Here is a 12,910-nt window from a genome sequence, read left to right as displayed (position 1 = left end):
ACAAAGGAGGAAACATCACTTGCTCCAGGTTCTTCATCATTTAAGGAGGAGGCTTGGCTTCAGAACGAGAAACCCACTCAACGGACCAGGAGAATTGTGCAGCCTCTGTCAAATCACCAGATAATCTAATGAAAACTGTTGATGTCATTAGTAGCAGTAATACAGGAAAATAGGTTAAAGAAGATCAGAAAATCTAGGTATTGTATTGTTTCAAGACAGGCAAACGAAATCGGTTTTCTAGGCAATACTAGCTTATGATTGCTTTGTGTGTGCTGATCACTATCCAAAATAAGAATTAAGTTTTTATTAAAACACCGATCGGTTTGTTTATTAGTTTTGTTTACATTATCAGTGAAAATTCCTCATTTCAGTCCTGATCCACACAGAGGAGCAGAACTACAGTGCATTAGTCGCTTCTATGTGAAGGTTTAGGCACACAGAAGAGGATGAAGTTCTTATCATGACAAAATAATGTCCTGAGAGATAATTGATAACAAACGTTTACGTCACTTTCCAATACTTGAATAACACCAAAGTGACGTAGACATTCCACAAGAGCATTATCTGTAAACGAGAGTAAGTATTCTTAAAGCCAGTATCTCTAAACATTTTTTTAAAACTAGAGACTATATTCCACATTCTTCGATTTTTACAAATAATGAAAAAACTTTAAACCTATTTTTGTTTCTTTCTCAAACACTATTTATTCATTACGAAAATAAAGACACTGTGTTGTGTACTGAACTTTAAATTATAGGTTGATTTTTTTTAATTTGTAGTTCACTTCAAGAGCGTTAATTATTCTGCTATACATATCTATTTTTATAGCAATATGTATTTGTTATAGTTGAATACACTAACAACTGTAGCACTGCAAACGTTTATTCAAATAATAAACTGGTAAGATTTGTCTCCAAGTAAATACTTATTAGTTTACAGTTTTGCGTTGTTTCTAAACAGGAAGTGAATATATTCAGCTACTGCGGGTCTCAAATCGTGTCAAATTAAAACTAAGAAACCTGATAAAAACCGTAAAAACAACGCTTGTTCCAAGATGAGTATAATTAATTATATTTGTCATAAAACATTAATCCTATTATAACTTTTAATATGACATTCTTTATCTAGTCCCTTAGGGATTTTCAAGAATTAGAAAAGTGTATAATAATAATAATAATAATAGTATTCCAACCACAATATGTTCGCCATGTCTATTATCAACGACGTGTTTCGCTCAATCCATTTGGATATGACAAACATGGTGTGGTTGGAAAACTATTATGATACACTCTTCTAATTACTAAAAATTCCTAAGGAGCTAGATATAGAATGCAGTATTCAAAAAATAATAAGCCTAATAATAATGTATCATCACAAGTTAATTAATTAAAAACATAAGGTTAAACTGGCAATGATTAATTTCAGAACAGTAACAACGTGTGTATCTAAAAGTAGAAACACAAAAATGCGATAGAAGATAAACCGTAATCACCTGACTTACAAAAAACATGTTAAACTCGCGAACAATTTGCACACGTCAAAAGTAGCTAATTCAGCAGTTGATTAACAGGACTGATGACATTTGTATCACTTTAACTATACAGCACAAGTGCAAACTTTCGTTTCTATACAAAATCCTATCTTGATGGATTCCGCCGAAAGTGAACATCAGCATTGTTTTATAAAAACACGCATGTCCTTAGAATGAGAACAAACAAACCACCAGTCAACCCTACCCAAAAGTGTCAGTCTGATAGTAACACAAAGATTTGACATACAAGTTCGTTGAAGACGTAAAACGTTATAGTTGTACACATTGCTCAATTTCCTACTGAAAATATTTGAGGTGACATTATTCACTAACGTGAATTATTGTCCTTTATTTTATCTTTTTTCGTGAAGTATGATAAACTTTATTTTACCCCAATTATCGTTTCGGTTCTTGACAATCTCTACATTAACGTTTCTACGTCACAGTATTACCAACTTGGACACAAAATTTAGAGTTAGTAGAAATAAAACGAAAGGATAGCATACTCAGTAAACATACCTTTACAAAGTATGTATTTTTCAAACGCGACTACGATTCTAACAGTACTCACGTGAATAGATACGTGACAATTGTCAGTAATGAATGTCAATATTGACGCCATCATTTCCTTGGCACTACTTCCTTGGATACCGTTTCCAAGGGAAAGGCAAGAAACGAACAGTTTTTATGTTTTATTAAACTCAGAAAAACCACGAAAACACATTTGTTTCTGAATAATAAAACGAAGATATATTTTTAACGTTATTTACTTCGAAATTAATTCATACACGTGACTGATGCCAAAATAATTCGATCAATCACAACAAAGTAGTTAGTCTTTTCATGTAATTCTTCTTGCTAAAGTAGACGTTCTTTACTCAGTTGACGAACCTGTACGATAATACTAAACATTTTTCAATTACTTGTATTTTTAGTTTTTTTTTTACATGTACGTTGCTATGAAAATTATTGAAGCAACGAATTAACAGGAATTATCAGAGTTCGTATACAAAATATCAAGTACGTTCGGGTATGAAACACTTACAAGGCCTCTGTAAGACAATTTAATAGGTTTCTCACGTGCTATACGAGAACGAACAACCACGCACCACAACATATTCCGAGTCGGTCTGATAAATTTGGGAATTTGATAAGGTCTTTTTTGTTTTTAAAATGATTTTCAAAAAATCGAAATAATTTCTTTGGATGTAATGTAAGTGAAGAAACACTGCCTATAAGTTAAAGGTAGCAGGTCTACAACTAACTTGTTCGAAAAAATTGGGGCAGACAAAAAAGGCATTCGAAAAAAACAAACAAAAAGAGGACAAACCATAAATATGTAACTACACTGTTCGGTTAAGAAACTAGACCAGTTGAGTTCTACAAACAGTGACCCTTGTGCACAGGTCAAAGTTTAACGACCAAAAGAAGAAACATTCTTATACGAGAATTAGCTGTGTTGTTACACATATAAACAAGGTGCGACCTACTACTGTGAAGTACGAACAATTCTGATATTCATTAACTTGTCAGATCACCTTCGTCTAGCCTATATAGTGGTATAATTGTGTTTTTACCAACTGGCGGTACGATGGCCTATTTGATTAAAGTAGATTGTCACATAAACAGGTCATTCAATCCAAGTGAAACAATACTGAGACATCTTCCAACAGCACAGAAACGATTATACCGAAATACGGCGTGGAATGTATCATCCGCGAGCAATCCGTTATTCTGACTACTCGCTAAGCCTCACTCTTGGATCATTATTCCAAAGTCTATACACAAACAGAAAATTCTTCATTTTCTGTGATACGATACTCATCACAAAATAACTGCTGATTCCAAAAAAAAGGAATATATTAGTAACTTTCGAATTTATTCTCTTGTACTGGAAAAAAGTATGCTTATCTAAAACACCTTAAAAATGGAGCGTTTAATACGATCCTTATAATCCGCAATATTTTACATGTCAAACACACGTAAATAAATATAATAAAGATTATACACAGGATTTTATAGTGTATTCAAAAGGATTAAATCTTGAAGAGTCACTGAGATTTATCGTTTTAACTAGTACAATTTTGACAATATATGGGGGGGGGGGGGGGTTGGTAAACTTCTCAACCAATCTGCCCCTTACTGTACCATCACGTAAATATTACTATCGCTGTAACTTACATTGATAATCGACGTGTTTAAATCTTACGTTAGCTGTGCCATCCACGTAAATATTACTATCGTTGTAACTTACATTGATAATCGACGTGTTTAAATCTTACATTAGCTGTGCCATCCACGTAAATATTACTATCGTTGTAACTTACATTGACAATCGACGTGTTTAAATCTTGCATTAGCTGTGTAGTTAAATTAATCTTATAGTTTCCGAAGTATTAGCTACTCTAGACTGCTCGGACTCTGTATTTTCTTTCTATTCCTTTCAAATGAACTACCAAACAAAGTTAACATTAGACGTAATAAAGAAAGTGATTTTTTAACGGTTTCATGACCAAGAATCCAACCACCTTCACACATTCCCAGCAAAAACCCTGGATTCACCCTCCCCTTAATAATGTCAAATCTGGTGAAGCACCATCCCTTCAGAAGTAAAACATAAACAAAAAACGATAACACATAACAATAGTTTAAACAGCTAATTATAACTGGGTTTCCAGGGAGAAGAAGCGTGCATAGAAATTCTTCAGCCACACTTAGTAAGCACCAATTCTGTGTCCTTGTAACACAAACGAAACAGACTACTTCAACAAACGCTCCGACCCGATGGAATAAACTTGTTATTACAGCAGTGAATGAAACATGGAATACGATCTGCAGTGACAGTATTTCGGAAACAATCGTGCATCTCTCCCCCACCCCCTAACAATATCAGATCTCCCTCTGCTAACACTTACAGATACTTTTTTTTTTCATTACAAAACTCCGTGCAGTAGCTGTCTGCCTACCAGCATGGCAGCTGTCGAAAGTAGATATTCACGTGGATATCCGTTTTGGTCACTCACTGGCGCATGAAGTCCAAACAGATGTGCTAAGCCTTTCCCCGACGGTCACTGATGCTTAGATCCGGCCTTGCTGTACACGTCCACGATACCTGATTGCTTAGCCAACCATACCTACTACTGTCCTTCACTAACTTGTTCGTGAAACCTACACAAGGAACACTGCCTAGATTAATTGGAAAATTATTTCTGTCATTTATAAAGCTCCCAGTTTAGGACCAACATGAGAAAGAAATATTAAAATGTATCCTAATAAAGTCAATACTGTTTCCTCGTCTTTTCAGAATTTGTAGTGCATACAGGAGGGATTTCGAAATTTGGCAATAAAGTTACAAAAGGAAACGACCTTTGCTCTCCAGATTATCTGGAGAGCAAAGGTCTTTTTTTTTAACAACTTTATTGTCAATACTACCAATTTTATTATTTGAACTTATAATTTCCGTTGACAATATAACATACTATGTTTTGTTCAGTGGTAAATGAATATTTCGGTTGTTACAATGACTCGTACATGCAGCGCTAACATCAACATTTCTCGTGTCACAAGTATTACTCAACATCAATACTATCAGTGTTATCTATATACATTAACTAGTATGAAACAGCTTTGCTTGTTAAAGGAGAAGGTTTTGGAAAATAGCAAACTGAATATTATCTGAAAGTGATCCCTCATTCAGGAGGGTGTGTCTGTATTTACCATTCATTCACTGTTCTCCATTTGCTTAGGCTTGACCTTGAACCACATATCCCATATCGTGTGTAAAACAACAACGAAAAATCAAGACGTGTTCTCTAAAATGTCCTTCTTGCTGCCAGCTTTTTTATTTTATTGTATAAACCACAAGCTTGCATGAAGTTTTTACAACCCACGTTACTTGCCCCACTAAACAAGATAGAATCACAAAGAGGCCAAGTACACCACAATCACTGTAAATATATTAAAAAACATTTTGCTGTGAAAGCAGGTTTGATAGTTTTTACTTAGGAACTGATAAATGATAATTACTATCAGGGAATACCTGATAAAAACATATGTGGAGCGTTATTCACACAATTTATGATTCATATAATTCAAAGAGCAAATAAAAAACGTTTCCATCAATTCCTACTTGGAAAAACAAAGTACTCCTAAAGAGACATTTATTTCTACAACGGCAAAAGCGTGAAAACACTTAGGAACGGGAATGAAACGACATTTGTGCCATGAACTATTTCTCTATAAAATGATAACCAACCTCCATTGTTCTTTAAGTACAAATATCCAATAATAGAATTTACCTTTCTCTACGTTTTTAAATTGCAGAAGGTGCCTTATTTGTTGTATTCGTCCTTTTTCTGTCAGTTTTATAGTTTTGTCCCAGTTGTCAACAATTTTCGCTAATATCATAACAAAGCATTCAGATGCATTTAAGATTTTCTTCTTTGTTTAGTAGTCTTAATGCTTGTCTTCCATCTATTATATAAAGCACAAAAAACAGTGTGTCTGTCTGTTTGTCCCTCATCTAACTACTCCTAGGTCACTGAGCCAACCTCAACCAAAATTTGCAGGATAATAGTTTGGAACAAGGGGCATGTTAATGGGGGGTTCACAACTCCTACACCCCCATAATTGATGTTATTGAGCATTTATTATCTTAGAGGTAAGTTAATGTTAACAACATTCATATATAGTGTCAGGTTCTTATATCAAACTTATTTTTTTTTTTACATTTTCAATTCCTCAGTGGGACAGCAGTAAATCTTCAGATTTACAATACTAAAATCAGGGGTTCAATTCCCCTGGGTGGACACAGCAGATCGCTTGATGTGGCTTTGCTGTGAGAAAACACACACACTAAGTTATCTACAACACAACATACAGTGTGGTGATAACACACAAACATCTCATATATCACTGTCTATGGAGAAATGCAATGGAAAAAAAATGGCCACCACTATTGCAATAATACAAACTCAAATGAAGTTGATATGGTAACAGCCGCCATAACGTTGATATGAAGAGACATTTCTTGAGTTATATCCAATGATCATGATTATTACAAATCAGCTAGCACAAACAATATATTATAATAAGTTAGTATTCACAGGCTTAACAAGTCATAAAGCAGTTAAAACCAGAGCTTAACAATCATTAAAACAAGATGAGCAAGAAGTTATGGAAAAAATGTCAGTATCTCCTAACAAAGCAAAACTTTTCTGTTGTCACCATTAAGTATGAAAAAAGATGATGCATCGCAGTGCTGGAAAATAAGCTCTAAAAATTAGAGTGCTAGAAATCCTATAAAAACAGCTGTGTTTGGTCATGGTCATGGAAAAGTTTTGGATTTGGAGTCTCAATAAATATTTTCTGCAATAGATAATTTGCACAATAAAGAAATAAATAAAATATACATACAGATTTGTTTATATTTCATGCTAGCCATCACCAATCTTTTGCCTCCCAAGATCTGAGTCTGTTGAAATTTCTGCTGGTAAGCATGTTTTATGAACAAACATTCCAGAAAAATGTAAGTTTAATTTAAAAGTCCTAGACATTTTAATATGGGTTGTGATAGAATTTTCTTCAAGGTCTATGGTCTGTTTTGTAAATTATGTAAAACAAAATGTCGGAGATTGGTCCCATTAGTTAACTTTTAATACAGACTTGTTAAATGAGATCCTACATTGAGTTTTTAAGTTAGTGTCTGCAAGACCTTTTTTTGGTCTTGAATTTATTTTTTGTTACACTCTGCACTGTAGCAGTTTAAACAAGATTTTTAAATTTATTTTTGAAACTGGCAGCCTTACATTTGTTTGACATAGTAAATTTCAGGGAGTTTAAGGGAATGGTTAATAAATATTTGAAAGATAAGGATTTGCTCTGAGTTTATTTTGGTAATGGGACAGCCTAGACAGACCAATAAGCCCCTTGTTGTCCTTAAACTTTGTTATTTTATCTAATGCACTTTCACACAGGCAGCACTGACAATGACAAACAGAAGAACAATTTGTTTATTTTCCTTGTATAGGTTGATGACTAAAGTATGTATTTTCTCAGTAGGAAATGTTTATGATACTTAACTTCAGTAGTAAAACATTAGTGTGTGGGATAAGATCTATTCCCACAGTATTGAAGTAAACATTTACACTTTCTATGATTATATATAACTGACTGACAGAAAACTCAACAGCATCTGTCACATTTAGAAAAACTTTTTACTTATAATTTATATTATAAATAAAACAGTCACCAATTTCAGAACATTTAATGGTTATCCTTAAAAACATATTTTATGTTTATTTTACAATTTTTTTAAGTCTAATTGAGCTTAGCATTATGTATACATGGGGCTCAATATTTTAAGATGGAGTTAACTCAGAAATGACCGAGTCTGAAGAACATTTTACAAGAAATTATATGGTATGATCATAGAATGTTTTTTCAATTACTTAAAACACACAAAAGGTGCTCATCTGAAGTCTCAAATATTCATCAGACTCCATTAAGACCTAAGGATGTTTTCTTTACACATGTTCTTAATTTTTTTGATGGTTTATTGTGAAAGATAAACTTTTTGAGAGTAATTATTTACGTTTTTTATATCACAAAAACACTTAATTTGTACAAAAATAACCAACACTGTAAATAATTATCTTGCTTTCAATAAAAGGGAACACAAAAAAACACAACAAAACACTGTATTGTTTTTTAAATCACTTTCACAATTAACCTATGAGTTTATAGGTAAAGAGTTTTTTATATATACTACATTTCATCAAGTTTTATTTTTGTACAGTTCTAGCTTTCTATAAAGATATTTGTCGTAAAATAATGAAGAATCCTATGTAGACTACAATCTTAAAACAATTATATCAAATTATACACGACCATTCCAAGCACATTAGCAAATGCCTAGAAATTATTTACAGAGGCAAGATTATTAATAGCTACAAAATAAATTATTGTAAAATTTCATTTGTTACTAAATCATTGGAAGAGTATAATACTATGTGTACTAAGTCAACTTCTTTATTTGGTTGTGTTGAGTCACTTCCATTGAAATCTAAATGTACTTGACATAAAGTGATGGGGTGCAGAATATGATGTTGAAATTGTTGGAAACTGGCTACTTAGGTCCAATAAAATAAAGTTTGCACGTGACTGTACAAAGAGACTCACAAGACAATGGTTTGCTTACTTAAAATCAAAGTTCAACAAATTTTAAAGTTGAAGTGGCATGCTCTTTATGTGAGCTGATGACTTGAGAAGATGCAAGTTTAATAGACCACTAAAGTAAAACAATTATTTTATTTGGAACTTAACAATAAAAAACATCGACTAGTTCTTCTGGGAAGTTCTTCAACAAATACAGAGCTTTTAGTAGGGGCAAAGGCTAGACAAGTTTTTTTCTTGAGTTTGAGCCAAGTAGAAGGTAAGCTAACTCAATTTGAAGACCAACTTAAAATTATGTAAGTACAAATAGATTGCACCTGGGGCAGGATGAGAACAAACTTTTTAAGGAAGCTCTTAGATACATTTTCTAACATACATTTGGATAGGGGTAACATTTTCACACAACCAATATTGATTTGAACATTTTTTTCTTTTTTATATAACTGTAAAATCTTGTTTGTTGAGAGATGAGAAATCATTGAGGTTAGGAATTCTGTGTAGGTGTTTAATTTCAAGTTCTTTATAAAAGAGCACAAGTTCTTTATTACCATTTTTTAAGAATCAATTGATCAAATTACTAAGGATGACAAGGAAATATTTAAGCAACTAAATGTTGACTGAATTACAAGTTGGGTTATAACTATGGGATATATTTATTATAAATATGTTTACTTTAATTCAGCCTGGTTTTTAATTAGTTTATGATTTTTAGGACATTATTAAAACTACTCTCCCATTCAGTAAATTAAAAAGCTCAATTGGGAGTGTGATCATTGAAACAAAGCTTTGGTAAGTATTATAAAATTAGACTTGGGGTATGTTCGGAATGCACATGGTCTTAACAAATCTCGGCAGTATTATTGAGTGAGAGATTAGTTATCCCAATTTTGTTGAAGAGTATGAACTTGCACTATTAAGTATGCTGAAGAGAATTCTTCTAAAAGTGATAAAACATAGCCATATGCTCTTTAAATATTAGCCAATAAGAAAATAATGGGAAATATTAGTCTGACAGATTCCGTTATTAATTAAAATTAGTTTCACTTATACTCCTAGTTATAATTTTCAAACTACTTTTGAAGACTATTATTGCTGATTTTTATGCTTCTGAAAATTATTTTACATTGTTAGGTTAGTACACGGATTTATGACTAATCTAAATTTTCTGAGCTAGATGAAACTTGGGAAAACAGCCAAAAAAATGCTAATTGGAAAGGTACTTAATGACAGTTCAATGTATTTTAATCAGTACATGTTTTAGTTTTCTTTATATTTATTGATGTCAATACTTTTGTTTTCACTTAAAAAAAAGGAAATGTTAGAGGGGAACTGATGGAGGTGTTTCAGGATGTCAAGAGAACTGACAGTGTTGGTACGTCATCTTTTTTCACAATTAACGATAAGACTAGAGGACACAGATATAAATTTCGAAAAGATAGGAAGTTTAAAGAAGTTATACTTTCATTGTAGAGGTCACTGGTTAGGCCACATTTGGAATATTGTGTTTAGTCTTGTGCTCCTTACCTTAAGAAAGACATTGAACTGTTGGAAAGGGTTCAGAGAAGGGTGCCTGGTATGGAGGGGTTGTCATATGAGGAGAGGATGAAATCTCTCAAATTGTTTTCTCTTGAAAAAAAGAAGAGTTAAAGGTGATCTGATTGAGGTGTTTAAGATTGTAAAGGGAATTGATAGTGTTATGCACCATCTTTTTTTCATACTTAACAGTGAGAATAGTAGGACTAGGGGACACAAATATAAATTTTGGCAGGGTAGGAGTTATCTTCAGCTAAGAGAGTTATATTTTTCTAACACAGTGGTTGGCCTTTAGATGTTGTAGGCAGTAAATTTAAGTAAGTTTAAGAAAAAGCTTGATAAGTATATGAATGATAAGGGCTGGTTTTAAGATTCTTTAAAATTATTTTGATTTAGTTTAGAGGATGGAACAATAGGTCCCATGTTGTCTCAAAACATTATGTTATTTTAACTTCACCTAGGACAAGTTTATTTTTCTAGTAGGGTGGTTAGCCTTTGGAATAGATTGCCTTCAGATGCAGTTAATTAAATCAAGTTTATGGAAAAGCTTGAAAAATATTTGAATGGTAAGGATTGGCTTTAAATATTTTATTTTTCATTAAAGTTTAGTTTAGTGTCCTTAAATTATATGCATGTGTATATACATATAATTAGAATTGGCTTCATTATCTTGTAAGTTACTTTCCAGTTCTGGTCAACATAGTTAGCTTACTTTCTGAAAATAAACGATGAAATGATTCATAGTGTGTGTGTATGCCATAAACTTAATTTTTCCCAAAAAGCCTGTGATTCTTGAGCTAACATGAATAAAATATTACATACAGACAGTACTATATTTTATTTGGAGTGGTTGTTGAATTATCTATTTGATTCTAAAATCACAACAATTTTTTTACATATCAAATTCAGATCTACAAGAAACTCAAACTAAATTTCTTCAACTTACCTTAAACACCTCTGAAAAGAACCCCGAGCCAATTTTTTCACATGTAAAATCATCTAATCGATTTAGGGCTGCTACTGCATGCCGCAGAGCTTGACATGAGGGTCCAGTAATCCTAGATGACACAGACTTACAGGGTAATTCACGTCCTATATTGCTTGTGTCCATTTCACTTGAGTCACAGTAAGGTTCATTATATGTAAAGCTAGTCACACTGGGCTTGTGGGGCTCCAAGACGTAAGGATGACACAGTAATGCTTGACCAGTTACGGACATAATGTCGCAATTAAAGTAACTAAAACATCTGCCTAGACAGAGAAATTTCAAGATGAGCCACTGAGTTTTGTGGATCCATAGGTAAAGTCAAGTTCTTTTAGCTGAAGAAACCTTGAGAAGCAAACAAAAGTTACATTTTTATATTGTTATAGACATCTAAATATTATTAATATAAACAATTCTTCTACAATTTATAGTAAATATTACTTAAAAAAGAGGCCCTTAATTTCCAGCCTTCAATAATAGTATATACTCTATGCTACAAAAGTGAAGTTGATTTTACTCTGCACAATGCAATCACATTTTGCTAAAATGTTTCTCGTAGAAGTTTCCCATGAATTTTACTTGCAGCCTTGCAAGTCAGAATGAGATACTGACCTGGTTTGTGGTTCTGAATAATGTCAAAGTTAACACTTATGATAAATACAAAATTATAAACTGATTATCTGCATAAATTAAATGTTTCAAAAACAGCTAAGAAATTAGATTTTCTGTTTAAAATTAATACTGTATCACTAACATGACACTTTATTGAGTTAAAATGGTTACATAGCAACGATCAGTGATGAACGTATCACTAGCAAAAACAATTACAAATATAATTACATCTACTGTATTTGCCAACATTATTATTATAGTATTATTGGTGTTTCTTTGAATTATATATTTTTATTATTTTGATACAGTGATATCATATGTAGTTAAGACTTAAGTTAGTACTACTACCAGTACAATGAGTAGTAGTAACTAATAGTAATACTAGTAATAGTAATAGTGGTACTCAAAATTAAAGTAGGCTACAGCTACCTGTCATCTCAAATAAAGTACAAAACTAAACTTATAAGTTATAGTTTATGCAGTTACAAATATGATGATGGTAATTTTCTGTTTGAGATAAACTTCACTTCGTATTTCTATTAATATTAATACTAATAACATATATTAAAATTAAAATATCGAATACAATAAACCATTTACTATTTATTATATTAATAATATTACTTACCACACTGCTTTCTTACAGTTTCTATTCTGGCAATAATTATGAAACTTTCGTATATTTATGTTATCTCCAACAACTACACACAGGAGGAAAAAAATTAAAATATTCTACCATTAACACAAATCAAAAATACCGCAACTACTACACAAACCTCATCGACCAACAGCACGTCTCACACAAGTAACTTTTATCTCTCAAGTCTCGGTGAATCTAATGGTTAAGCCAAATGCTACAGTTTATCTACTAGATGGCGCTTTCGATTATGTATAGTAAAAAAAATTATATGATCAAAAACTAATATATTGTTTAAATAAAATAAAGCAGTTTATAACTGTATGTCAAAATATGTATTTGTGAATTTAGCCTAATAACACACTAAACATTTTTATTTGCTTAATTGATTATTTTCTTTCTTGGATCCTAATTTAGAATCAGAGAAAACGAACAACGT

The 12,910-nt window shown here is 32.2% G+C and overlaps 1 protein-coding gene across 1 annotated transcript in view; it reads right to left on the bottom strand.

Moving 5' to 3' along the window:
* The window catches only part of LOC106461010 (dual specificity testis-specific protein kinase 2-like), a 71,208-nt gene extending 58,567 nt beyond the window's left edge, over positions 1-12,641 (bottom strand). Inside the window, exons 1-2 of the mRNA XM_022387814.1 lie at positions 12,463-12,641; positions 11,184-11,567 (exon numbers count right to left, since the gene is read on the bottom strand). Coding sequence (XP_022243522.1) covers positions 11,184-11,456 — 273 coding nt within the window. The 5' untranslated portion in view covers positions 11,457-11,567; positions 12,463-12,641. The remainder of the gene's footprint in view (positions 1-11,183; positions 11,568-12,462) is intronic.
* Between the last annotated feature and the right edge of the window lie 269 nt (positions 12,642-12,910).

This window comes from Limulus polyphemus, unplaced genomic scaffold, assembly GCF_000517525.1.
Source record: "Limulus polyphemus unplaced genomic scaffold, Limulus_polyphemus-2.1.2 Scaffold879, whole genome shotgun sequence".
Taxonomy (NCBI): domain Eukaryota; kingdom Metazoa; phylum Arthropoda; class Merostomata; order Xiphosura; family Limulidae; genus Limulus; species Limulus polyphemus.
Note: the sequence above shows the minus strand (reverse complement) of the source record. Positions and strands in the feature narration are given on the sequence as shown.